Source organism: Mus pahari, chromosome 10 (genome assembly GCF_900095145.1).
Source record: "Mus pahari chromosome 10, PAHARI_EIJ_v1.1, whole genome shotgun sequence".
Lineage (NCBI taxonomy): Eukaryota > Metazoa > Chordata > Mammalia > Rodentia > Muridae > Mus > Mus pahari.
In genome coordinates this window covers 98,807,178-98,834,650 of record NC_034599.1, presented here as the reverse complement: position 1 = coordinate 98,834,650, position 27,473 = coordinate 98,807,178, and the positions used below count along the sequence as shown (strand labels likewise).

The window sequence follows — 27,473 nt, the reverse complement described above, 5'->3', positions numbered from 1 at the left end:
GGGGTACTGGTTAGTTCATATTGTTGTTCCTCCTATAGGGTTGCAGACCCCTTCAGCTCTTTGGGTACTTTCTCTAGCTCCTTCATTGGGGGCCCTGTGTTCCATCCAATAGATGACTATGAGCATCTGCTTCTATAGTTGCCAGGCACTGGCATAGCCTCACAAAAGACAGCTATATCAGGGTCCTGTCAGCAAAATCTTGTTGGTATATGCAATAGTGTCTGGGTTTGATGGCTGTTTATGGGATGGCTCCCCGGGTGGGGCAGTCTCTGGATGGTCCTTCCTTCCATCTCAGCTCCAAACTTTGTCTCTGTAACTCCTTCCATGGGTATTTTGTTCCCCCATTCTAAGAAGGAACAAAGTATCCACACGTTGGTCTTCCTTCTTCTTGAGTTTCATGTGTTTTGCAAATTGTATCTTGGGTATTCCAAGTTTCTGGGCTAATATCCACTTATCAGTGAGTGCATATCATGTGAGTTCTTTTATGATTGGGCTACCTCACTCAGGATGATATCCTCCAGATACATCCATTTGCATAAGAATTTCATAAATTCATTGTTTTTAATAGCTGAGTNGTATTCCATTGTGTAAATGTACCACATTTTCTGTATCCATTCCTCTGTTGAGGGACATCTGAGTTCTTTCCAGGTTCTGGCTATTATAAATAGGGCAGCTATGAACATAGTGGAGCATGTGTCCTTATTACAAGTTGGAATATCTTCTGGGTATATGCCCAGGAGAGGTATTGCTGGATCTTCCGGTAGTACTATGTCCAATTTTCTGACGAACTGCCAGACTGATTTCCAGAGTGGTTGTACAGCTTGCAATCCCACCAGCAATGGAGAGTGTTCCTCTTTCTCCACATAAGCTAGGGCTTACGTATTAATGATTTATTATAGGATTATTGAGAATGTAAACATGACTTCTAAGTACCAGGTTTACAGTCTGGGTTATTCATTTGAGAAAGGGTATCACAGAATTGTTGGGCTAGGCTTCAAGCTCACTGAGGTCCTGAGTGCTATTTGGCAAATTCATTGGTTGCTTCCATAAGTTGCTTTTCTTGATCTGTGAACATGTCTGTCACTCTTCTCCTTTCCAGGTTGATGTCCAGCTTATTGTCCGCTCTGATTTGACTGGTTTCATTAGTCAGCTGCTGCTTAACTTGATCTAGTTCAATTTTCATTTTCTCATTCTCTGCTCTCAGATTTGCAAATTCACTTTTCTCTAGGATGACCATGTCTTTTCTGATGGAATACAAATGAGCCATTAGCTGTTGGACTGTTATTTCCTGTTGAGCTTTAGTCACCATCTCCTGTAGATAGTATCCAGGCTGACATTTCATAACGTACTTAGCACTGATACAATTGTCTGTGCTTGTGTTTTGTCAAATCCATGAGTTTCCAAGTCCAACGCATGGGTATCAAAAGTTAATTTTCTTTGTTCTAAAGGAGTTATATCCACTGGTCTTCTATCATAATCTGACTTAGTTGTGGTGGTCAAAAAACCTCTCTGCAGGGCTAGTGACAGATGCCCATGGGAAGTTGAAGTCCAGCGGATTCCGCTGACATCAGGGCACAGGAACTGCCAAATTCAGTGGCTTCTCATATTCTCGGAGCTCCGCAGGTCATCAAGAGGAAGCAGAATGCCTTTTTTTGTTGTTGTTTTTTCAAGACAGGGTTTCTCTGTGTAGCCCTGACAGTCCTGGAACTCACTCTGTAGACCAGGCTGGCCTCGAACTCAGAAATCCACCTGCCTCTGCCTCCCAAGTGCTGGGATTAAAGGCATACACCACCACTGTCTAGCTTAGCACTGAATTTACACTGGACAGAGACATAAAAATCCTAACACCACTCAGTAAGGGATTACAGCTTCACCTTACTGTGTACGTTCAGGGCAGCAGCTACCACACAAGAGGCAGAGAGACACTGGCAATTGTTTCTTCTCCACGCCACAGCATTGAGAAAATAACGTGATCCGTCTGACATTCTTTTAAGTGTAGCATCTGGTCAGATCTAGCACATGACTCATAAGTTTGTAGGTCATCGTGAATGAAAAAATGGAAAAGTAAACATGTTGTGTCCACTCTTCAAAACACATGATTATCCCAGAAAACTTAATCTCTTCGTTCCTTTTAATACTTTCATGCACTAAATCTAAATCACTTATTTCAACTAACCAAAGTCTTACTAATTTGATTTAGAAGAAAATTCAAACTTTTAAAACACAACAGTAGCATGAGGTCTAAGTATGCGAAGACACACTCAGAGCTGTTTATCAGAGGTCCATGGGAAAAAAAGACCTAACTGTCACCAGATCCTAGCGGTGCTCATATGAAAAGGAAAGAGAAAGAATGTTCAAAGTCCATCTCTTCAAGGCCACCAAGATGGTTGAGCTGCAATGGCTCCTGGGTTCAAGCCTAACCACCTGAGAGACAGCCATGCAAAGTGAAGAGAGAACCAACCAGAGTTGTCCTCCTACCTCTACAAGCATGCAGCGGCATGTGCACATGCACATATGCACACATGCATGCACATGTGCACACAAACACATGTACACTCACACACAAAATAAGTAAAATAATAACATCTCTCTTCAAAGTTCTCAGACGATCATTTCATTACCCATGAAGGTTTGATTATTTCACAAAGCATCCACAGCTGTCCATCTTCCCTTTTACCCAAAGAAGGAAAGATGGGAGTCCAGTGGTAGGGTGCTATCTAACATGCCCAGGGCCCCAGAGTTCAACCCCAACACCTCAACAACCAAACACAGTAGGAACTGGCAAAGGCCTGAGAACCTCTAGAAACACAGTGCTGCCATGGCATGGTGGGGGATGGGTGCTGCTCATTGCCACCATGGCATGGTGGGGGATGGGTGCTGCTAATTGCCACCATGGCACGGTGGGGGATGGGTGCTGCTCATTGCNGCCATGGCATGGTGGGGGATGGGTGCTGCNCANTGCNGCCATGGCATGGTGGGGGATGGGTGCTGCACAGTGCCGCCATGGCATGGTGGGGGATGGGTACTGCACATGATGAACTGCTGATTCTGAGCTTCCCACATCTGTGTCCTATGCACCTGAGGTACATGCCTCTCACCGCCCTTACTTCACAGTCAATGGATGTGAGCAAATGTAATACCAAGGAGAATGTGTCGCATGGCTAGGCCTGCTCTCCTGTGCCCCTGTCACCCCATGAGAACAGCTGCGACAGTCTCAGCCACGACAACCATGGTCCCACAATGAGACAGATGAATCATGTTCAAAAGACAAAGGAGACGCGCAGACTGACGCAGAGCCACCCACACAGCCCACAGGTGCATGGCAGCAAGTCCACAGCAGAGCTTCCTGAGGCTCTGTGGTTGATTGACACACCACATCATTATAGCAGCAATTAGCTGACAGAGTACATCAAATACTCAAGCCTGAGTTGAGAACATTTCTTAGAAAATGTAGCAGTCAATCTTTTCTCTCTATTATGTCCCAATTCTCTGGAGACAAGCATGAGGCAAGCAGAGTATGAAGAATAATCTAAGAATAACCCTAATCTATGAAGAATAACAGAGCTCTTAAAACCAGGGAAATCATGATAATCTCCACCAAGACCACCATGGCCGTTCCAGTCTTGGAATCACCACACTAAACCAGTGTGACAGTTCATGCTTGGCATACTGGCGCTGGGGGAACTGAAGCCAAAACAAGAGGTCATGAGTTCAAGGCCAGCCTGGAACTTCAGTGCTAATAATCTGCTTAAGGATAAACAATATATAAAGTACATAAATCATTTAACAACATAAAACATGAAAGGAGAAATTAAAGTGTAGGTTTTTTTGTGTAGATGAAAATTCAATTTCTGGGGCTTTAAAGAATCAAAGCATAGCACTGTAAAAATATCATCAAATCACAAAGTAAGATGCAAAAGCGTAAGAATGGTGCGAGGGGTTGAATAACATTAATGTTTCCTATTAAGTACTTCCTTTAAATAAGGAGGTTAAAGCTTACAATAAAAATCAGAGAAGCTGAATAAACAAGAAAACAGTGCAGACACACAATGACACCAATAGCCTGGTTAAGGGCACACACACATTGCTGTGTTCAGGGCACACTACTGTAGGCATACAGGTAGGTAGAAATTATCATCACCAATTACTCATCTGACAGAAGGCAAGGATTGGCACGTATCTAGAATATATAAAGAACTAAAACACTGAACATCAAGAGAACAAATAATCCAATTAAAAGTGAGACTAGAACTAAACAGAGTTCTCAAAAGATGAAACACGCATGGCTGAGAAACACAAAGACATGCCCAGCATCCTTAGCCATCAGGGAAACAGAAATCAGAACTATGCTGAGATTTTTATCTTACCTCAGTTAAAACGGCCAAGATCAACACAACAAATGATGGCTCATGCTGGCGAGGATGAGGAAAGGGGAGCAGTCACTCATAGCTGCCGGGAGTGCAAGCTGGTCCGGCTACTATGGGAATCAGTGTGGCAGGTCCTCAGGAGGTAGGAATCAATCTATCTCAAGAGCCAGCTAACCTGCTCTTGGGCATATCCCCAAAGGCTCTACATGCTACTACAGGGGCACTTGCTCTTCCATGGTCATTGCTGCTACTCATAACAGCCAGAAAGTGGAAACAGCCTAGAGGTCTGTCAACTGAAGAATGACTAATGGAAATGTCTATTTACACAACGGAATATTATTCAGCTGTTAACAAAATTAAAATATAAAATTTTCAGGTAAGTGGAAAAAGCTGAGAAAAAATAATCACAAGTGGGCTAACACACACCCAAAAAGACAAATACTGTACGTTTTCTTTGGTGCTTATTCTTACTCTTACCAGAATGAAATCATATGACATTATTCCCGTACCGAAACCTCCCATGCTAAGTCTCAAAACCAGAAGCTTACCAATATCACTGGCGAACTCGTAGACATGGGGTTTCTGCAGCAGCCCTAACTGGCACATGCAGGTCAGGGCATTGAGAGCTTTCACAATGACGAACTCCTCGGCATCGCTGAGGCCTTGCTGCAGCAGGGGCTTGAGGATGGAGGAGCTCTGCCAGCCAACATAGGCAGCCACACCTGAGAGGAAGACAGCGTCACCGTTACTCAGCACCTGACTGTGCACAGGACCACTGAGCAGCGTGTGACACTTAACACAGAAAGCCACTCATCAAAACCAAGACAGAACCCCACTTCCTTCCCAGCAAAATAAACGAAAAGATGCCACCAAAGTCAATCATCCAGAAATCTGGGGACACCAGAACTTACAGAAAACACGGGGATGCCTAAAACTCACTATTAAGAAAGCAAAAATAAGTCAGATATCCGAGACAGGCCTTCCTCAGAACTCTATCTAGCATAATAGAGGGAGGCAGAGAACCTACAGAACAGCAGGTGTACCCCTGAGGACCAAGGAGGAAAACGCGACAGCAAACAAAATCCTCCAGCCCAGTTCCAAGAAAGTTCTTTCAGGGCTATCTGGGACTACAGTGGTGGCTTGGTTGGTAAAGTCGGTCATGATAGCACAGGGCTCAGGGTTAGATCTCTCATATAACCCTGGCTCTGGGATGGAAAAGGCAGGGGAATCCAGGGACTCATCATTGGCCAGCTCCAGTGAGAGACTTGGTCTCAATACTAAGGTAGAAAGCAACCTCAGGAAACACTGGCCTGAGCCTCCACCCACGTGCACAGACAGACACACAGGCAGCCACAGTGCAATGAACATGTACATGTGCACACCGCATACTAGATTTCAAGAATAACACAGGGAAGGAATGGGATAAATTCCAAGCAACAATGGCACTGGCAAGAAAGCAGCAGAGTGCAACAGACAGGTGAAGAAGAAAGCAAAACTAGGACTCCAGAGCAAGGAACTGAGCCATGTCTACACAGGAAGGTCACATGTGCGATGAGTGTAGTCAGTGAATGACCAAAGGAGCCTCAACTGCCGCTGCCACCACACACTCGTGCAGGGAGTGACCAAATAGACCTCAGGAACAACTACCTGACTTTTACATTTGTCAGAAGGTAAATGCTATCCTGGTCCTTTAGAAAATTTGAGAATTTTTCTTGATTTTAATCATAGAACAAAGTAAATGTTTGCCATGACAGTGAAATTATTAAGAATTCAACTAAGTAAAGGGAGGGTGCAAAGACACAGAGGGGAAGGGTCTTCATCTTCTTATGCTACAAATAAAAAGCAGGGCACGAATAATACATTAAAGTCAACATCTTAGAACTGAACAACACCTAGTGATCAGCACTGTAAAGCTAAGCAGGGACGTCAGCTGTGACTGCGGTCAGCTGAGGCTGCAGCCTGCGCCCTGTGTGGTGTACACATGAGCACCATCCCAAGGCTCGGGAGGAGGCTGAACTGCACTGTGAGACTGGCTTTCCAAAACCAAGACTAAAAAAAAAAAAAAAAAAAAAAAAAAAAAAGAAAAAAACCCTAAAAATAAAACCTAAAAAAAAAAAAAAAAAAAAAAAATCAAATAAACACAGAGAAAAGGACTTGCCTTCCAAATGAGTTAATACTCTATATGCTCCAAAACCCCTAATGCAACTTCATGCAAGAAAATGAAAGCTAATTTAAGAAATACAAACATGTAAACATCAGGAAAAGGTTTTGTAGCTTGTATAGCATCAAAAAAATAAAACATAAAACTAATCAGTACCCTCAGAGCTCATGTCTCTAGCTGCATATGTAGCAGAAGATGGCCTAGTCAGCTATCGTTGGGAAGAGAGGCCCCTTGGCCTTATAAACTTTATATGACCCATACAGGGGAACACCAGGGCCAAGAAATGGGAGTGGGTGGGCAGGGGAGCAGGGCAGGGGGAGGGTATAGGGGACATTCGGGATAGCATTTGAAATGTAAATGAAGAAAATATCTAATAAAATTAAAAAAACATAAAATACACGAGCTATTTTAACTACATGTGCATATTCTTTGTTTATAGCAAGAATGCTTTATTGACAGGGCAGTAACTACAGTGCTTCCCATGAAAGCGGTGTTCATATTCTCTAACTCAGTAACTGAAATACACACTCATACACACACACACACACACATACACACAGCGTCTGTGCTCATTAATTCTTTGTTAAGTTGACAAAACATAGGGTCATATGGGAAGAAGGAACTTTAAGTGATGAACTGATGAAGAGCCCCATCAGATTAGCCTGTAGGCAAGTGTGTGGTCCTTTTCTTGATTAATGATTGATGTGAGCAGCCCAGTGTGATCAGGTGGTTCTGGGCTAGGTAAGACAGCAAGCTGAGCTTACTGGAGCAAAGCAGTGTTCCTCCATGGCCTCTGCTTCAGTTCCTCCTGCAGTTTCCTGCCTCAAGTTCCTGCCCTGACTTTCCGAAGTGATGAACTGTCAGCTGTTACAGTGAAATAAACCCAGCTCTCCTCAAGGTGCTGTTGGTCATGGTCTTTCTTTCTCAAAGAAACAGAAAGCTAACTATCAAAGTGTCTCTGTGTAGAGGAACCCAGACTTTCTATGTAAAATCTTATACTTTCAGCTACAGAAACTAATAAGAAAGAAATAAACCGTGTACTAGCTACGTGGTGGACAGTGAGCTGCAATATGACAGGTATAGAGGTCACTCATCAGAGTGACAGGGCCGACATCTAGAGCTGTTTCTCAGAACAAAGCCTGCCACTGGGAAGTGCGTGATCAGACTTAAATACCCAATCATCCTGTTTAGTTAAATCAATATGTAAGGTTCCCTGCATAACAATTCAGAAGTAACACTAACAGGTGATCTCAGCACCTGGGAGAGTAAAGCAAGGACACTTAGAATTCCAGGCCAGCCTGAGCTGCTTAGTAAGATCTTAAAATACAAAAACAAACACAAAAATTAAATATTCAAAATATTTAATTAAAACAGCAAAATAATTTTGATAAAAATATTTAGTGGAATAAAATGATATAAATCTATTGAACTATAATTTCAAAAAACTGTTAATAATGCTAGACAATGCTTAGATTTTTTTTTTTTTAAATGTAAAGCAAATTTGGTAGTACTATTATATACAGTCCCCTATGACAGGCCAGAGACCTGAGTGCAATCTCCAGTCCCCACTTGGTGGAAAGAGAAGACCAACCCCCAAAGGTTACTCCTTGATCCACAAACACCACAGTACACCTGCATCACCCCCAGTACAGTAAGCAAATACATAGTTAATTGAAATTTTTCAAAAAATAGATGTCTGCTGTAGAAAACTGACAAATATGGAAAATATAAACCAAACAATCAGCTGCTATCCTAGCCCAGCAGATGGGCATCCTGTAAACGGGCTCTGCCTTAAGCTGACTAATTTCTGCTTCTGCCCAATTACACCACTGGGCTCACACTTCCGGAAGACCTGACACTCCCTCAGTCACTTCTGCAGAATCTCATGCACTTTCACAAGTCACTGTTCCTGAACGACCACATGCTACTTCTTATCCCTGTAACACTGATTAATTAAGCCGCTCCTTAATCAGTTATACTGTAAAGAAGCATGAAGACAGACAGAAATACTAGGAACCCATTCATTAAACAAAACTTAATAACACCATTACCTATCTTCCAAACCAATGGAAGGCTTTGAGATGGCAATTTATAATCTTAAAGATGACTTTAAAGAGAACCGCAGACGTACCGACTATGCTATCAAAGAAAGCTCCACGCAGGTGCCAATCATTCTTATCATTTAGGAAAGTGATCATGTGGGACAACAGAACGTCGTTGGCCTTCTGGCGTCCGAAGAAGACACACAAGCGTGTGATTCCATTCTCCATCAATGTCTGTTTCACAATATTCTCAGGGTCGCTTAACAAAGTGACAACCTTCTGCTGGACCATCTCATGCAAGGCTTGGAGCTCTAAAATGCAGAGAGAAGGATCAGTTTTCACCCACACATGCAGATGGAGCATTTGGAATTTTGGTATCCTAGTTGAGACACAGTCTCACTATGTAGCTCAGGCTGTCTTGGAACTGTTATTCAGCCTTGAACTCACAATTCTATTTGGCCTCCCAAGTGATAAAATTACAGGTATTCCCGGCCACAGACAGACCTGTCTTCTTTTTTAGTGGAGTAACAGAATGACCGCAGAGGCTTCCATGCAAACCCTGTATTGCTAAGCTATTCCATGGTTTAAAGTCTGCAGGTGAGACACTAAACATCTCCACAATAGACGATGTGACAGCAGCTACCATCTCACATCTGTTTATGATCTCACGATGAAATGCAGGAGGAAGCACCAGAAAGGCGAGCCCATTACCTCCCCAAAGATCAACATTCACAAGGCAATGAAGAACCAGACTGGCTCAGCATGTAACTTTTAGAAAGCATTTTAGATTAAGTTAATTAGAGAGAGAGAGAGAGAGAGAGAGAGAGAGAGAGAGAGAGAGAGAGATATAGAGATAGATAGATAGATTTATAGATATATAAACAGATATATCCACCCATAGAATATATCATAAGATCTCTATATGGTCTGCGCAGACTTCCTCTCTACTCATCATCCTTATTTATCCACCAAGTAGTCTGCCTTTCCCTTGCTAAGTCCCATGTTTGAGAGCACTGGTCTAGGTTCTTGCCATTTCCCTGATGCTTCTCGCTCCTGAAGCAGAGCACGTGCTTAACCACTGCTCAGCTGAATGAAGGGGCAAAGCCCGCCTCCTCTGCTCAGGACGGGCACAGCACACAAATGTATAAACTAGATTTCTCCAGTAGATGCCACCTTAAACCAGCACAGAGTGGATTCAATTCTACTTCTGAATCTTTGGCTGAGAAGCTGTTCAAAGGTTTTTTTAGATACAGAGAAACATAAGTCACCGGCCTCTGTGAGGTAACCAGCACAGGTGTTTCTTTACAGTAAATGAGGAACTTTAATATGCAAGCCAGAGGTACCAATTACTAACGACGAAGGATACTCAGCACCACTCATGCAGGAAGAAAAGGTTTAGGTTCCTCAGCGATAGGGAGTCCATTATTCAATGAGAGCATTCCAATTCGGCTAGCTTTAATGCTCACACAACTCCAGCTGCAGCGAGTGTGGGATCAAGGACAAGTGGATCTGGATCGTGTCTAGTTAACAGTGTGTGAGACAGAAAGGATAGTGTGTCAGGGGCCCTTCCCATCCTCATACCCTCTGCTCCTTCACTTTCCAAGAGAGTCACAAATGACAGCTTTTACAAGATACCATTAGCAATTCGGTGTGAATGATGGGGATTTTAAGAGGGGAAGTAACACAACCTGTGTCATAGTCTCCGTTAGGACGAGTGGCTTCATCTCCCTCTTCACTATCCGGCTCCTTCTCCATGCTGAGAGTTTTCAGCTGCACTAGCTCCAGGAATCGCAGAGCCGTCTCGGCCAATAGAGCTATGTTTTCTATAAGATAGCACAAGAAAAGTTATAATCATGACCCAAATTTTCATGTTGCTATAACTTTTTCTCCCCAATTCATTGAACTTTTTTGAGACAGGCTCCTTGTGCATCCAAGTGGCCTCAAACTGGAGATCCTCCTGCTTCCCTCCAGAATACTCCAGAATACCATTAGGCCCAGGATCCCTAAGTCTTTATACATCTAAGTATTAATCATAAATTCTAGAGGAAAAGCAGGATTTTGAAAGTTAGCCCTTAATCAGAGTCTCTATACTGATCTCATAATCTATGATGATCTCTAAACAACAACAACAAATTTCTGCATTTGCAGAAACTGTCTAAAATAAAGTATTTCTAATAAGCAAAAACCACTTAACCCCAGAGCTAGCCTTTAAAGGTATCCTGCCAGTTAGAGATAGTTACTAGACAAACACAGAAACATTAGCACCAACGTCACATGGGGCCTGGGATCAGACAGACCAGGACTCATCCCTCAAGCCTGCCCCTTACCAGCTTTCTGTGTGCACAGCCTGAATCTTGGATTCTTCAGATACATTAGGAGTCTGACCATCTTAAAAAGCCATTACTACACTGAATCAGCCATCTGTCTGTGGAATACTTTCCCTGAACTGGGCTGCCTTGTCTGGCCTCAGTGGGAGAGGATGCGCCTAGCCTTGCAGAGGCTTGATGTACCAGAGTGGGGGGGATATCCAGGGAGGGCCTCCACCCTCTCAGAGGAAAAGGGGATGGGAGGATGGGGAGATGGAGGAGGGACTGTATGAGGAGGGGATAGGGAGGGGGCAGCAATTGGAATGTAAAGTGAATAAATAAATAAACAAACAAATAAATGAAAGAAACAGGTTATTACAAATATTAAAATCACATGTCTTAAAGAGATCCTGAATTTCTAGGCCTCACTTTATGCCCCACAATACACAAACAAGAAAGACCAGGAACAATATACATTTATGGCAAGAAACTGCCCAACAACTGCTAACCCTCTGGGGTTGCCTAGACATAAATTAGTATCCTCAGACCAGCTTTCATGTATTAATAATGACAGGCACATAATAAACAAGCTAATAAGCAAGTTGCTTTAAAAACCGTGGCAATGTCATCACCACATGTGTGCTATTCAATATGTACAAAGACTTCCAAACAGAAGGTCCATTTCCATTAGATCAGAGATATAAATTATGGATTATGTAAATGTCTCAGTGATACTTCCCATGGTGAAGTAAGCATTCAGAATTAGCTCAAGGAGCTGAAAACATGAATCTTTATTGCTAGGCTTTGTGGGTGAGAATTCAAAGTAGAAAAAGTAGGTGTTCATGGCACACCACGAATCCTGAGCGCTAAAGTAAGGGGAACAGGGACCTAACTCAGAGCTTCTGTCAACACCACGGTCTTTTTCAACTGTAAGTGAATGTTCTGCCCTGAAATAAGAGTGTTTGCTCAGGGGACTGCAAAGGCTACCAGCCTGGATCAGAAGCAGGTTCTTGTAAACATTAGCCTTCTGCCAGCTAAATGAACCATTCCAGGCCAAACTGTCAGGACCCACACTGCACACCTCCTCGCTTGATAATCCTCGTCACTTTAAATGCAAAGGAATATACAAAAGCCCCAGGAATAGATTAGCTATCAATATTAATATATACACATATGTATTCATAATTCAAAAGTAAAGTTCCCTGTACTGGCTGGTTTTGTGTCAACTTGACACAAGCTGGAGTTATCACAGAGAAAGGAGCTTCAGTTGGGGAAATGCCTCTGGGAGATCCAGCTGTGGGGCATTTTCTCAATTAGTGATCAAGGGGGGAGGGCCCCTTGTGGTTGGTGCCATCCCTGGGCTGGTAGTCCTGGGTTCTGTAAGAAAGCAAGCTAAGCAAGCCAGGGGAAGCAAGCCAGTAAGTAACATCCCTTTATGGCCTCTGCATAAGCTCCTGCTTCCTGACCTGCTTGAGTTCCAGTCCTGACTCCCTTGGTGATGAACAATATGAAAGTGTAAGCTGAATAAACCCTTTCCTCCCCAACTTGCTTTGGTCATGATGTTTGTGCAGGAATAGAAACCCTGATTAAGACATTCACACACTCAATTCCCAAAGAAATCAGGAAGCCAAGAGGTATGGTGGCCAGTACTTGAGAAACAAGTGCAGACTGTAACTAAATAAGGAGCTCTTACCAGCATAGGCCAGTCTGACGATGGTAGCATCATCCTGGGCCAGGTGGGCTATGCCAGGGAGAATGTACTCTGGATAGATATTGACATCGTTGCGAGGAACCTCTTGGACAAGGGCAAGGACCTTGGTGAGCGTCCTCAGGGCTTCGGCCCGCACCCGAGGGACGGAGTCGTTGCTGAAATGCAGCAGGTAGGGGGTGATGCGATCCAGAAGGAGCTCTACGCTCAGTCTTGGGGCCAGATGCAGAAGGAGCTCCAAGGCGGCCAGTTTGGAGTCACAGGACTTCAGTGTCTGCAGGCAGGATGTTATCACAGACACCAGGACAACCAGCCCACTGGCCCTGGACTCCCCTTCTGCTTTTTCTGGCAAATCAGGTCCACAGAGGTTGTGAATAATGTTGCCCAAATCTTTCCGTATAACCAAAATCCGCTCATCTGCAGAGAGGAATGTTTCCTTGGCGAACTGGGCCATGTAAGGCTGAAGGAAAGTATAAAATATCTCAGGGAAGGCATTGCCACGCTGCTGCTTCAGGTAGTCCTCAGCTTCCAAACGCTTGTCGGGCTCACGATTAATCATCTGAGTTACCTACATGAAAGGAGAGAAGGGTCCACTTTAGAACATGGCATGCAAGATGGACAGGGTGGCTCCAACCTGAACCCCAGCACCCTGGAGGCTTGGGCATGGCCAGCCTTCTGGACTAGTAACAAGTTTAAGGCCAGTTGGACTGCATACGGTCCTGTCTATATGCATGCACACAGGCATACACACACTCCAAGTCAAACCAGATGAAAGTTACAAGAGCAAATCATGAGATCTAAGGGATTTCCGAGGTAATGCTAATTATTCTCTTTGTCTGACCTTTTTTAGAACTATAAACTAATTATGTCACCCATAGCCCTAGAAGGCAGCAGATGTCACACACAAATGTCCACAGATATCCTGGTAGGTAAGAGGTCATGCTTATTTGTTCAATGTTTGTTGTTAAAAAGCAACAAACTTTCAGAGAAAAATGAATCACCACAATTGCACACACAAAGTAACACATGAGTCTGGAGGAAATTGCAGAACTCCTGAGGTAAGTTTTAGAGCCCCAATTAAGAGTTCTGGTTTAAAGTACACTCCCACAAATCCAAAGGATTAGCACATGGTTTAAGTGTTGTTCAGTTGAGTTGAGAGGAATTTAGTTGAGAGGAGAATCAAAGGTGTTATGTAGCTCAAGGATAAAGAGCTGGCAGCAACGTGTGAGGTCCAGTGTTAGATCCCAGCACTTCAATGATATAAAATAGTAGGGTGGAGAGACTCAGCACTGAAGGGAACGTGCCAGCTCCCAGAAACCCACATCAAGTGGCTCACAACCCCTCTAGGGGGTCTAATACCTCTGGCCTTGGCACTCACATACACATATGTGCACGCATGCACATACACACACACACAAACACACACAATCTTAAACAAATAAAATACTTTAAATTGCGAGAAAATGTGAACACTAGAAATAATATACCTGATATAAGGACATAAATTCTTTCAATACATAAAAACCAGTTCAGAGTTTCCACTAGCCAAATACATAAAATATAAAAATATATCTACAAGTTTAGCTTTCTTTTTGGATTCTAAACTAGAAACTAGCACTGAACTTAGAAGAATCAAGTGTACTATACAGAAAAATGATCTAGGAATTACTTTTACATTTGCATTATTGCCTTAAAGATTAATAAACAAATTGACTTTCCAGTCAAGAAAATGTAGGTCCAAAGACACAGAGCTGCTCAGCTAAAGTGACAGGCAAGTGTCGGCTCTGGGGAGGAGCAGGCGTGCCCCTTACCACAGCTGCACTCGTCCTCCACAGCACCTTGGTTCCAGGGTGGCCCTCCTTACTCTGCTCCTCAGTGTTATGTAGGCCAGGCTGGCCAGGACCTCATGCTACCCTGCATCAACCTTCCTCGTTTACCAGACATAGTCTAGGCCAGGGCTGACCTGAGCTGGCCCAGCCCCTCAGAGGTTTTATTTATTTTGAGACAAGGATTTGCTAAGTTCACTGAACTGGCCTTGAACAGTCTGCACCCTCAGGCAGGCCTTGAATTCGAGGTCCCCTTTCCTTAGTCTCCTAAGTAGTTGGGACTGCAGACCTATGCCACCAGGCCTAGCAGTAGCTGCCATGGCCAAGAGGAAACAGGCTGTGTGTTGCCCCACTTAGAATACTGCAGAGTACTCTAAGATACCACAACCTCTTACGTGACCCAGAGTCACTATCATAGTGTCAGTCCCTTTTAAAAGAGGTCCTCACACAGGGACAGACATTCGATCATATGGCCTCGCACAGTCCCTCAGTCCTGTGCTACCATAACCATGTGACTGTGAGGCTCTCTTCAGAACAGCCCACATCTGCCTTGACGAGAAAGCACTGTTACTGTGCTCTGCCTCCCTCTCTCCACTGCAGATGTCTGTCTGTTTCATTCCTCACGAGCAAGCTCTCTCTAGGCCAGCCTCTCCAAGGCCATGCAAACCCACAGGCATAGCCCACTTCCAAATCTGCCCAAAGCAGAGTTAGGATTATCACAGAACAATAGATAATGGATTTGTCTTCACCTTTTTTTTTTTTTTTTTTTAATGTCAGATGTGCTTTATGCCTGAGAGGGAAAAAATAGTGCATTTTTTAAATAAGGTATCAAAAGTGTGTTTATTGGTAATAGGTTTTATTCCGGATTTGCTGTGGAGGAGGGACTGGTTATCTTGCCTGTCATCCCAGCACTCAGAAGGCTGAGGCAGGAGGCCTGCCCTGAGTGAGCTAACAGAGTGAATTCCAGGCCAGCTAAGACACAGTCAAGTAAAACTGTATGGCGCATATTTGTAGCATAGTTACCAATTCTCTGATACTTCGATCTTCAATTTTATTTAGCACTTGTTCAGGGAAAAAATGTCCATTTCTATACGCCAACAGCTGAGAGAGATCAAACAAAGGTACGCCTTCCGTAAAAAGCTCAGCTATCACGCAACCTGGAAAATCAGACACAATTCCATTAGAATGAGATGAGGAGATCATGTAATGCTTATTAGAATTCAGAAAAGTCAGAATACTCAAAGTGCGAAACCCCAAATAAACTGAATTTAATGTGTACTGCAATGTAGGTCTAAGGGCTTGGTCGCAAGCGAGAAACAAGAGGCCAATAATTCCCTTTCCTCTTTCTTAAAACGCAAACACACACAAGGAGCTTAACACCCATAAGAAACCCTGGTACAAACAGAGCATTCCATTCATAAGAACTGCTAGCCAGCAGCTAGCCGTCTGCCCATCACTAAACAAGCAGTAGGTGCTGCTCACCCCATAATGGGTGCTACCAGCACAAAGAGGTAAAATCCTGCCTCAGCCAAGCTCCCTTCCTAGGAAGGAAGACAGAACATAACCAATGAACAAATTTCATCTGTAGTGTTAAATATTATAAACATATACCAAGTGCTAAAAAATGTAGGCGTAAACTAGAAAAGGAGAAATAATTAAACTAGCATAATCTTCAATCTAGAATTTTTTTTAAGTACCTACATTCCCAAAAAGCACAAAACAATTTTTTTTTCATACAAAGCAATTTTATTGAGTCATCATATGACACGAAGTTACCAAGTCTCATATAGAGACCCTTAAATAATTACTTTACAGCCTTTGTACCTGACGGGGACTCACTCTAAGTACTAGTAAATGTTAGTTAGGCCTCTGTCAACCAGCAGCAAATCCTTCCTTAATACCTATTTAAAACTGCTAGAGCCACTGGACACGGCAGCACACATCCTTAACTCAGTAGCTAGAAAACATCATGGGCAAGTGCACCTCAGTGAGTGTGAGGCCAGCCTGATTGATCTACAGTTCCCAAGACAGCTAGGACTCCACAGAGACCCTGTCTCAGAAAAATCAAAACCAAACAAGATTGCAAGCTCCTCATCCATTCCTCTCACCACTACTTTCTGCTCAGCACCACCTTCCACTGCCTGTCCATTATCTCTGTTCTCACTCCATGTCCCCCCCCCCCATTTTGTGCACTGAAAGACCCATCAACTAAGCCAATTCTGATACATAATAAACATTCAGTAAGTGTGTTAATTCCTAGTTATATAGTGTTGATTTCAAAGTAAAGGACTTCAAACAACAGCTATTTTTAAGGAAAAGAAAAAAATCAAGTTCCGAGGCCAGTAAGATACATCAGAGGGGAAAGGCACTTGCCACCAAGTCTGATGACCTAAGTTCAATCTGCAAGTCCCACATTCTGGAAGGAGAGAACCCATTCCCACAAGCTGTCCTCTGAGCTCCAAACACTCCCTTGCAGGCAAATGCATGTGTGTGTGTGTGTGTGTGTGTGTGTGTATGTAAATAAAAGGTTATGCTAAAATAAATAAATGTAATGTAAAATATTTAACCCATCACATGTAAATAAGAAAGATCTGAGCAACACTGTAAACCAATCAGATCTAACAAACATCAGTATGACATCCTACCCATGACAACAGAATACAAATTCTCTGGCCAATAGAATTCGCACAATCTAGACAAGACCTCAGCTAAATCACAAAAGGACTCTCAACACTATGGTTTAGACAAAATTCCAGTGTACTCCAAGGCCTCCTGTGTTGAACTCCATTCCCACTATGAGGTATGACGGCAAACACTTAATCTGACAATGGTGTCAGAGGTGAGACCTCTGGGAAGCAATCAGAATTAAAATCCTTAGGGAAACCTCCGTGTGAATCCAGGTAGCTTCAAAAGATAAGAAACCAACATACAGAGATACACATGCATACTCTACCCTCTGAAACGGAAGGCCAAATTAAACACTGTCTTTTAAAAATCGACCTGGTCATGGTATTTTATCTCAGCAATAGAAAAGTAGGCAAGATGACTCCTAAATAATAAATGGGGCAAGGGAGCCTGGGAAAAGTGAGAGTAGTGGTACATTCCTGTGACTACATGGAAGGCCAAAGCAAAGTAAAATTATCAGTCAGGGCAATGTAACAAGGGCTGCGATGTAGCTCAGGGATGCAGTGCTTGACTGTTAGGTGAGAGCCTGTGTTCCCTTCCCAGTGTTGAGAGAAAAATCAAAAGGAAATTTTACACACACAAACATACACACACCATTTAAAAAAAAAAAACCTTATGGGGGCCCCTTTTACTTAGGCCTGGCTGAATGGTTCCTGCAAAGATGATTGGCAAGAAAAGGGCCATTCTGCCATCAGCAAGGTGGTGACCCCAACACCCACTGTCAACAGTCATAAGTGCATCTGTGGAGTGGGCTTCAAGAAGTGTGCCCCTCAGGCACTTGGAGGAATCCACAAGTAGGCCAGGAAGGACTCCAGCAGAGCCATCTGGGCCAAAGGGATAAGAACTGTTGCAGAGCAGAGCTGTGTGCACTTGCTCAGAAAATGTAGAGGCCTCGCCAACCAAGCAAGCGCTACACTGCGCTGTGCTGCAATCCTCATACCTGGCTCAAAATCTACACCGAGGATGTGGTCTGATAGGTGTCAAAAACAGTTTAAAACTGCTTACAAAAACAAAACAAACGTATACGGGCCAGCAGATCTGCTCGGTCAGAAAAGTGCTTGCTTTGCAAGACCCAGGCCCTGAATTAAAACCCCAGAATCCACATTAAAAAAAAAAAAACAAAAAGCTGTGTGGGATGGTCCAGTCTTCTAAGTCCAGAGATGAAGACCGAGCTTGGATGATCTCTGGGGCTCACTGACTGACCAGTTCCCTGCCCAGGGAGAGTCCCTGCCTCAGAATAAGTAAGAGTGGACAGGGAACTTACCAGTACCGAGACAACACTGGGTGTGGTTCCTCGGGTGCTGCTCACTGTGCACTCGCGCAGGCACACACACACATACACACACACCTCTATGAATATACACAAACAAAACCTCCACGGGACTCAACTAGCACTCTGAGTGAATGCACAGCAATAAATACCAATGTTAAAAAGATGCATCATAGGAGCATCACACACTGCCTGAAACCAACTACCACAGCTAACGCCAGTCCCTCTGCCGGCCTCCGTTTGAATACCATGTCTCTAACGGAGGCCTTTTCTGACACTGCCTCTCTACCTACCACTCCCACAGAGGCTTACTTACCTGTGTGCTTCTATAACAGCAACTTATGCTTATCACCACCGTGGCAAACACCAGGTGAAACCTACTTTTTCTATATCTTCAACCTGGCATGTAGCCTCCTCCCGTGCCGCCAGCATTGCGTACTGTGTGTTTTGAATGTTTAAATGAGTGAGAAGTATTTCACATTTTCTCATCACTTCTACATGTCCAATGAGGACACTGTGTATCTGTCTGAAACAGTCTAAGAGGGCACAGCAAGAAATCTTTGAAAAGCGGGCAATTTACGCAAAACTACGTTTGTTTGTTTGCATAAAAAAATATGCAAGTTAGCTGATCTGACTGACTCACCCACCTGCTGAAAAGATGTCCATGGCTCTCTTCAGCTCTCCCCGCGCTCTCTGACTGCTGTTCAGGTCTACAAGCGGGGTTGAGGGATCTCTCATGTACTCTAACTCGGTGGCGAACATTCCACCGTCGACGAAGCGCTCAGGAGCAATGTAGCACGTCCTCCTCCTCGAGGTGTCAAAGAAATAGTTGAAATCCGCTGGGTTGTCCTCGGGAAGATACGTGGGCTTAAAACTGGCAAAGTCGGTTAGGAGAACCCAGTTCCAACTGGTGACCATCACATTCTCTGTCTTGATGTCGCCGTGGCGGACTCCAGATTTATGTGCTTGGTCCACGGCTGTCAGGATCTGGAAGGCGATCCAGCGCTTCTCGATGTTGTTTAGGAACGGGCGGGTGCTGATGCGATCGTAGAGGTTGTCCCTCACATACTGCCGGAACAGCATGGCTGCTTTCTCCGACGCCTTTTCTGCTGCTTTCTGGAAAGGGAGGCAGTTCTGGGCGGAATGGAGCCTGATTTTCAGTTCCTCCAGCTCTTGTTTATAACTAGTTAAAGGCAACGTGGGATCCTGAATGGCAAAGACCTTCACAACCACCAGGCCTTCCCGGTGCTTGGCTCGGGCGACTTTAAAAAACCGAGTGCTTCCCAGGCTCTTATCATACTCAAAGTCATGGATGTCTGAGAAATAACTCTCTACAGACAGGATCTGGGAAGGAGCTATACCAGCCAGCTGATTTCCCATAATGCCCAGCACCTCTGGGTCAGCAGGTTAACACAGAACACCTGTGTAAAAGGATGGTGAGCAGGAGAGAGACTATTAAAATGGAAACAAAGAAACAGTGAAATCACCATTATTTGGCCCTTTCCTAAAAAAACATCTGTACCATTATCTACTAAGTGTATGGAGGTGAATCCCAGATCAGTCTCAAATTCAGAAAAATTTATCTAAATAGATTTTATTTCTTTGATCTAAAAAGAAGGTGCTACTTCATGTCATTCTTTCCAGCAGCTAAACTATGTTTAAATACATACATGCCTTCAACATTTTTTATTTTTGAGAGAAGGTTTGTGTAGCCTAGGCTTGGCATGGAACTCTCTATGTAGCCCAAGAAGCGGGTTTGAACTCCTGATCCTCTAGCCTCCACCTCCCAAGTGCTGAGATTCCACCATGCCCAACGTGATCCCTTCAACATTAAGCTAAAAATGTTTTTTAAAAAAACATGTATTCACTGTTTGATACCATGAAAGTCGCAAAAGTACCGTATGACTCGGCCCTTGTCCGAGAAAACTAGTTTACTTGCAAGTAAGAAACACGCTAAACGCTTAAAAGAAAGAATCACATGATACAAACGGATCATTTAAGTCCTGAGAGGGTCAATCAGACCTATAAAATTAGCACCAACTGGGCCTTGCATCCTTGCAGTGATGTCTCCCTCCTCCTAAACCAAGGCAAACCCCGCCAGAGACATTCAAGAAAGGTCAGCCGAGATGCGCACTGCCCCAAGTTACCTAAGCCCACATTCTGCAGGAACTGTCTCCCTACCCCACAGTTGAGCACTCAGGGAAACATTTACCCCAGGCCTCTGGCAACTCAAAAGTCGCTGAAAGATCCCAGGGAGGTCTTGGCAGAGCTCTGAGGGGCTTGGGCGTGAACGGAAGCCGGTCAGGAGAATGTTTTCTGTGAGGGGTCTTCTTTCAGACACGGGACCCGGGGTAGTTGGGGCAGGAGCGCAGAAACGTCCGAGATCTAGAGCTGGGGGTGAACAACTGGGAGAACAAACACACTCGGGACTCCGGACACCCAGCAGCCGCGCTGCCGGCTCCTCCCCTGCCGCCCTGGGCCCGCGCGGGTTCGAGTCCCCGGATCCCAGGGCCTTTGCACCAGCCCTTGACAGGGACAGGGACAGGGACAGGGACAGGGACAGTGCCCGTCCAGGAAGACGACTTCACCTGCGGCGAACGCTGAACTCCCGGGAAAGCCTCCGGGTTGACCTCACTTCCTGTTGAGATCGGAAGTGACGGAGCGAGGCTTGAGGAAGCGTTCAGTAGGAAGCCGGTTGCTAGGTAACAAGGGAAGGAGGCGTGACCACGCTGCCCCAAGCAGAAGGTGCTTTTCTAACTGACTCTGGAGCCTCTGGCTCTAAGTAAACTTACCCACGTACTTAGAAAAGCTAGTTCCCCAACTACTAAGTTGGATTTCAACTTCATTGAGTGAGAAGTTACGTGTCATAAAGTTCGTCGGTTTAAAAAGTGCACATTTGGGTGACACGAACCTTTAATCTCATTACTCAGGAGGGGCAGATGGATCTCTGTTAGAGGCTAGCCTGTCTATAAAAATCCTCTCTCCAAAAAAAAAAAAAAAATATATATATATATATATATATGTGTGTGTGTGTGTGTGTGTGTGTATGTGTGTGTGTGTGTGTGTGTGTGTGTGTGTATGCATGCAAGCATTCATGTTTTATATGTACACACACAAGTTATCTCGGTATGGCAGAGCCAAAGCTATCATGACTTCACAGCAGGAGTAACTGCTTGCAGTGAACCTACACAACACCTGGCATTTTAAGTCAACAGTTGGTTAGGAAAGTTTATGCACCCTACCTCTCCTCGCTAAAGACTTGGCTTCTAATGTATTCTAGGAGAGAAACACTTTCTTCAATCGACTCCCTACTGAGTGCCCACCAGACTCCAATGGGTAGTCCAAAACTCACTGCCTAAACTCAGTGGGTCTTGGGAAAAAAAAAAAAGATTTGAAAGTACTGGTTAATTAGCGTTGGGGGGATTACAGTAATCACATTATACATGTATAAGATTGTCAAAAAAAATCAAGTTAAAAACATTTTTTTCAAAGTGTCAAGGTTGGCTGGTTTTAATTCTTTATTCATTCTATTTTTAAAAGCAAGGTCTCATTCTGTATTTCAGGCTAGCTGAAATACATCCTCCTGCCCCAACTGCCTGGGTGCTGGAATTACCTGGGTGCATCATGGTTAAAAAGGATGGGTCTTTGCTGGAGCTGTGTTCTAATTTTCTTGCTTTTGCTATTGTGTTGGTTCGAATGAGAATGGCTCCCAAAGGGTTGTACATTTGAATATCTGGCCCCTAGTGGGTGGACTACTTAGACGATTAGGAGGTGTGGCTTTATTGGGGGAGGTGTGTCACTGGGAGTAGGCTTTGAGGTTTAAAAAGCCTAGGCCAGGCCCAGTGTCTCCCTCTTGCTGCTGCCTGCTGACCAGAAGGTAGCTCTCAGCTCCAGCCTGCCAGCTGCTATGATTGATCCCTGCCAAGGTGATCATTGACTAACCCTCTGAAACCTTAAGCAAGCCCCTTAAGAAAATGTTTTCTTATATAAAAGTTGCCTCCCCAGCACCAAAGAGGAGAGGGAGAAAGTGGTTGTTTTTAATATATTTTACAGAACTATAATAGCTATAATCTGTTTCACCAAAAAGAAAAGCCTGATGCTGTGAGCGATCAGTAGATCCCTTGTCATTACCCCCTCCCTCCCTCCCCACACCCTCCCCGTCTCTCAGCATTTGGCAATCATTCCATTATGTTTCTGTAAGACCTTGCCTATTCTGGACATTTCATATGTGGAGAATAAAACATGTCTTCTGTTTGCTTTGCATTTGCCAAATGTTGAATGTCATCATGGTCATGGTTTTCGGCTCTCCATTTCTTTTCCTTGCCAAGCATTCCCTTGTATGGAAATGCCACATCCATCGTGTGATCCGGTCTGTCAGCTGATGGGTATTGGTGTCCGAGTCTTGGTTATCAAGAATAGTGCTTCCAGGAACATTTGTGTGTAAGTCCTTATAGTGTGATGTGTTTCAAATGCAAATGCCAAGGAGATGAAATGTGGACTCTTATCAGAGCCCTGAGATTAACATTCTGAGAAACTGCTAGATTCTTTTTCAAAGTGCACACAGCCTTACATCCCCACCAGCTCAGTGTGGGGCTCCTGATCCCTCTTTGTCCTTTCTAGCAATGACATCCTCCATTTTCCATTATTAGAGCATCTTGGTAGGTACAAAGTGACATCTCCTTTTGGTTTGATTTGCAGTCCCCTGAGGACTAATGACGTTGAGCATCTCCTCATGTACCTGTTGCCCATTCATTCATCATCTACTTAAATCCTTTGTCAAAGCCTTAGGTGTAGCTTGATGTTTGATTGTCTTGTCTGCTTGGGACCTTGGTCAACCCCCTGGAATCTCAGAATAAAGTCATAAATACTTTGTATGTAATTGACTTTTCTTCTTTTAAAACTTTTTTAGGTTTATATGTATGGATGCTTTGGCTGCATGTGTTTCTCTGCACCATATTCATGCCAGTGCCTGTGGAGGTCAGAAGGAGGCATCAGATCCTTTAGAACTGGAATTGCATGTTAAAGATGAATGTGAGCCATCACATGGATGCTGAGACTCAAACCCAGGACCTCTGGAAGAAAAAGTACTATAAACTTCTGAGCCCCATCTGAGCCAGACGTGCATAGTGGTACAGGCCTTTAATCCCAGCCCTTGGGAGGCAGAGGCAGATGGATCTCTGTGAGTTTCAAGGCCAGCCTGGTCTACAGAGCAAATTCCAGGCCAACCAGGGCTACTCAGAGAAACCCTGTCTCAAAAAACCAAAACCAAATACCAGCAACAACACTGAGTCATCTCTCCAGCCCCAGGCATTTTAAGTTTTAAGAGTTCTTTATATGGAGTCAGGCATGGTGACTGTTCTTAATATGGGGTCAGGCATATTGGCCTGTGACTGTAACCTCAGTGCTCAGTGGCAGATGTGCTAGAATCAGAAGATCCAGACTTGGCCTGGGCTACATACATGAGGCCCTGTCTCAAAAAAAAAAAAAAGTTTTAAAGTTTTCAAGAAACACAAAAGGCTTAATCCAAAGCTGATTTTTTTAAAGCATCCCTGCCAATATTCCTTTCACTCGTCTTCATCTCAGTAGGCAGTACTACCAATGACTAGGCTCCTCAAACTATAAATCTGGACATTGCTAGGGCATCTTTGGTACCTTCCTGATGGGCCAAGGTCACAAAAGGAATGAAGCCAGGGTCCACGGCAACACTCAAGCTTTGTGGCAATTTTATTGAAAACAATCAGACTTTTTATAGCCTTATCAGAAGACAGTGGCAATTGCCAGGATCAATACTGTTGCAGTTGCCAGGATACGATGATGTTTGCAAGCCATGCAGGGTACACAAGATTAATGTCTAAGACCAATTGTCCTGTCAGGCTGCTAAGCTTCCGTGACTTCCAAGGGATCATGCAGAGAAGCATAACCCCCCCCTCCCCGAATGCTTCACTGCCCCAGGGAGTGTGTCAGTCTCTCAGGAACTGGGAGGCACACTGTCCCCAAGAGCCACAGACACTAACCTACTGAAGTATAACTTGACCCGTGGGGGATTTTGCTTGTTTGTTTGTTGTATGGCTTGTTTTGTTTGTTTTGTTTTTATCTAGAAAGATGCCCAGTTATCCACAAACTCCAACAGTGATCCAATTTTCTTTCTTACTTAAAATGACACAATTACCATATATTAGCTACCTGTATATATTTTGCTCTTCTGAACCTTCTTATGTATTACATTGCTATTTAGTTTTCAGTAGTTTGAAGAATTATACAATACTTTACTATTGATAAGATTAGTCCTAGAGAGATCTTTTAATAAATAGAACTAAAGTGTGGGTTGTGGTGGCCTATGCCTTTAATCCCAGCACAGGTCCATGGACCTCTGTGAGTTCTAACCCAGCCAGGGCTACATAGTGAGACCCTGTCTAAAAATGACCTACAGGAGTAGAATCATAAGACACCTTGTTTATAGTATTCTGGAAATGCATCCTCATTTTGAGGCTAAAAGTCTTTAGCTTATGGACAGCTGATGGCTTCTGGGGGAGGGAGAGTCCATTTTTTAAAGTATGTGCCCCCCCACACACTATTGCTTATGCTTCTGTGGATAGCCAGAAGATATTTTAACACTGCTGTTGTATTTCTGACTCACACCATGTGTGAATGCTTTAGACCTTCCTCCAGTAGAGAAACGGTATTAGGGAAGACCAGACGGGCAGTACAGACTGGACTCAGTGGGTTACAAAAGAAGAAACAAGGGTGTGACGTGGGGAGTGCGGCATAGAGATAGAGGAGGCTCTGGGAGAGGGGAAAAGGAGGGTGAGTGTGATTCTCAGTACAGAGAGAGAGAGAGAGAGAGAGAGAGAGAGAGAGAAACACATACACAGACACATGCATCAGACACATGCATATACATGCACATGTACACAGACACAGAGAGGAGAGTGAGACATACACTCTAACACACACATGTGCACATGCATGCACACACTGATACACAGAGATACACACATACAGAGACACACAGACACACAGACAGAGACATACACACAGACACACAGAGACGGGGACACGCAGATACACACACACACACACACACACACACACACACGCACACACATTTTCTCAGTTTGAGGAAAAAAACTAAGGCATGATTGACCCCTAGTTTCCCCACCACAGCTCGCATCACCCACTGGTCCACTCAATACCCCATACTGGCCTTCTCTGTTGTTTTGTTTTGTTTTATAACCAAGCACAAAGCCTCTGTATTCATTTTCATTTGCTTTATAACACTCTTTACTATGCAAAATCTGCCCATATTTTATATCCCAAATCAAATGTAAACTCCTCAGGAAGGTCTTTCCTGGTTACCCTCTTGTATTAGGGCTCTGTAGGGGAAAAGAATTTATACAATGAACACACACACATATAAATACACACATATATACATACACATATAAAGGGGGTTATTAGACTGGTTTATATGCTGTGGCCCAACTGGTCCAATAATGACTCTTTACCAATGGAAGTTTCAAGAATCCGGTAATTGTTCATTCCATGAGACTGGATGTCTCAGCTCCTCTTCAGTATATGCTAGAATCCCGAAGAAGTAGGGTGTACTGCCAGTGAAGGAATGAACTTGCTATCGAGAGTGAGACCAACCAGGCAAAAAGAGAGGCTTGCTTCCTCTGTGTCCTTTATGTAAGCTACCAGCAGAAGACATGACCCAGATTAGAGACGGGTCTTCTCATCTCAAAAGAGCTGGAGTAAAGATGTCTTTCCACCTCAAAGATCTAGATTAGAAGTGGATCTTCCTACTTCAAACAATTAAGTAAAAATCCCTCACAAATATGCCCAGCCATTTGGGGAGTTTAGTCAATTCCAGGAATAGTCAAGTTGACAACCAAGAAGAGTGGTCACAGCCCTTCGACATTCTTAGGCGTCGTGCACTTTCTCAGCATTGACCATTCTTGAAATCACTGGGTGTGGAGGTCACTGTTTGCATAAGGTAACCTATGCCTCCAGACCTGGCTTGTTCTTGTGCAGGGCCTCTGCAACACCTATGTGTCTGACATTTAAAACAATAATTGTCGAATTATTTTTATCGGGCCTTTATCAGGTTTATGACCACTAAGGATAAAAGTGTGATTTCCAGGGCTAGAGATGTCTGCCACACCTATAGAAACTAATACAAGCACACACATTCCCAGGGAAGAATTTAACACTGTATGTATATTTCCCACTTACACCGTGTATGTAGATGCTTTAAACACCTTTCTAAAAGGTACAAAAAAAAAATCCTCCAATAAATTTGTTTAGATGCAGATGATTCATCTAGTAGTGTTTAGAAAAAAATAAAAAATTAAAGTTGCTTGTTAGAATCTTGCTAAATTGTTGCTAAAGACTCCTTTCCTGGGAGAGGCATGAACAATGCCTAACCCTCCCTCTTCCTAAGGTCTTGATGTCAAACTGAGGTTCAATCCCACCAAAGTTCCCCAGAGGGGAACCAGTGAATTTACTAGGCTTGTTTAGAAAGCAGTGGGTGAGGGGTCACATGCAGGAGCATAGGTGGCCTTAAAGTAGCCAGAGTGGAAGACCTGCACCCTGCAGGGATGACTGCTTCTCTAGCTCAGTATAGATGGAACCCTGCCCTTATCTTTCCCTACCTGTATTCTCTAGCCCTCCCTCCCAATATATGCAATCTGCAGTAATGGTTGGGAGGGCCAGGTAAATACTCAGATGAGGGTTCCATGGCCCACCCTGCCCCTTCCTTTAATGAGGGAACACTGACAGACCACAGGCCTAGCTGTGAGGATCCTTTCCTCACACACAGGACCAGAAGGCCTGAAAATGGTGGCAGTTTAGCTCTGAGGATGATCTTGTATAACACTTGTGAGTACAATTTAACAGAGCCAGCAAGCAAAGGTCCATTCTCAAGCCAGTAGCCACACATATTGAAGCAACAAACCCCAAATGTCCTCTTGTGCAGAAAAGAGATTTTTTTTTTTCTGAGAGTTGCTGTTCATTGAGGACCATCTTTTACTTCCTTCTAAGTGGGCCCATTTGACTGGTTTTTTGCTATTAGGTTAATGTCATTAAGAGGTGAATGGTCTCCAATTTCCT

General features: G+C 43.9%; 1 protein-coding gene and 1 pseudogene across 2 annotated transcripts in view; both read right to left on the bottom strand.

Moving 5' to 3' along the window:
- Pik3r4 (phosphoinositide-3-kinase regulatory subunit 4) overlaps positions 1 to 21,003 on the bottom strand; it is a 49,572-nt gene extending 28,569 nt beyond the window's left edge. Inside the window, exons 1-7 of one of the 2 annotated variants that reach the window (XM_021206811.2) lie at positions 20,578 to 21,003; positions 19,013 to 19,786; positions 15,434 to 15,567; positions 12,570 to 13,152; positions 10,259 to 10,393; positions 8,660 to 8,881; positions 4,916 to 5,089 (exon numbers count right to left, since the gene is read on the bottom strand). In XM_021206811.2, coding sequence (XP_021062470.1) covers positions 4,916 to 5,089; positions 8,660 to 8,881; positions 10,259 to 10,393; positions 12,570 to 13,152; positions 15,434 to 15,567; positions 19,013 to 19,745 — 1,981 coding nt within the window. In that variant the 5' untranslated portion in view covers positions 19,746 to 19,786; positions 20,578 to 21,003. The remainder of the gene's footprint in view (positions 1 to 4,915; positions 5,090 to 8,659; positions 8,882 to 10,258; positions 10,394 to 12,569; positions 13,153 to 15,433; positions 15,568 to 19,012; positions 19,787 to 20,577) is intronic. The other variant, XM_029543300.1, reaches the window with a different exon arrangement.
- LOC110327681 lies at positions 954 to 1,605 on the bottom strand (annotated as a pseudogene).
- Positions 21,004 to 27,473: the final 6,470 nt, after the last annotated feature.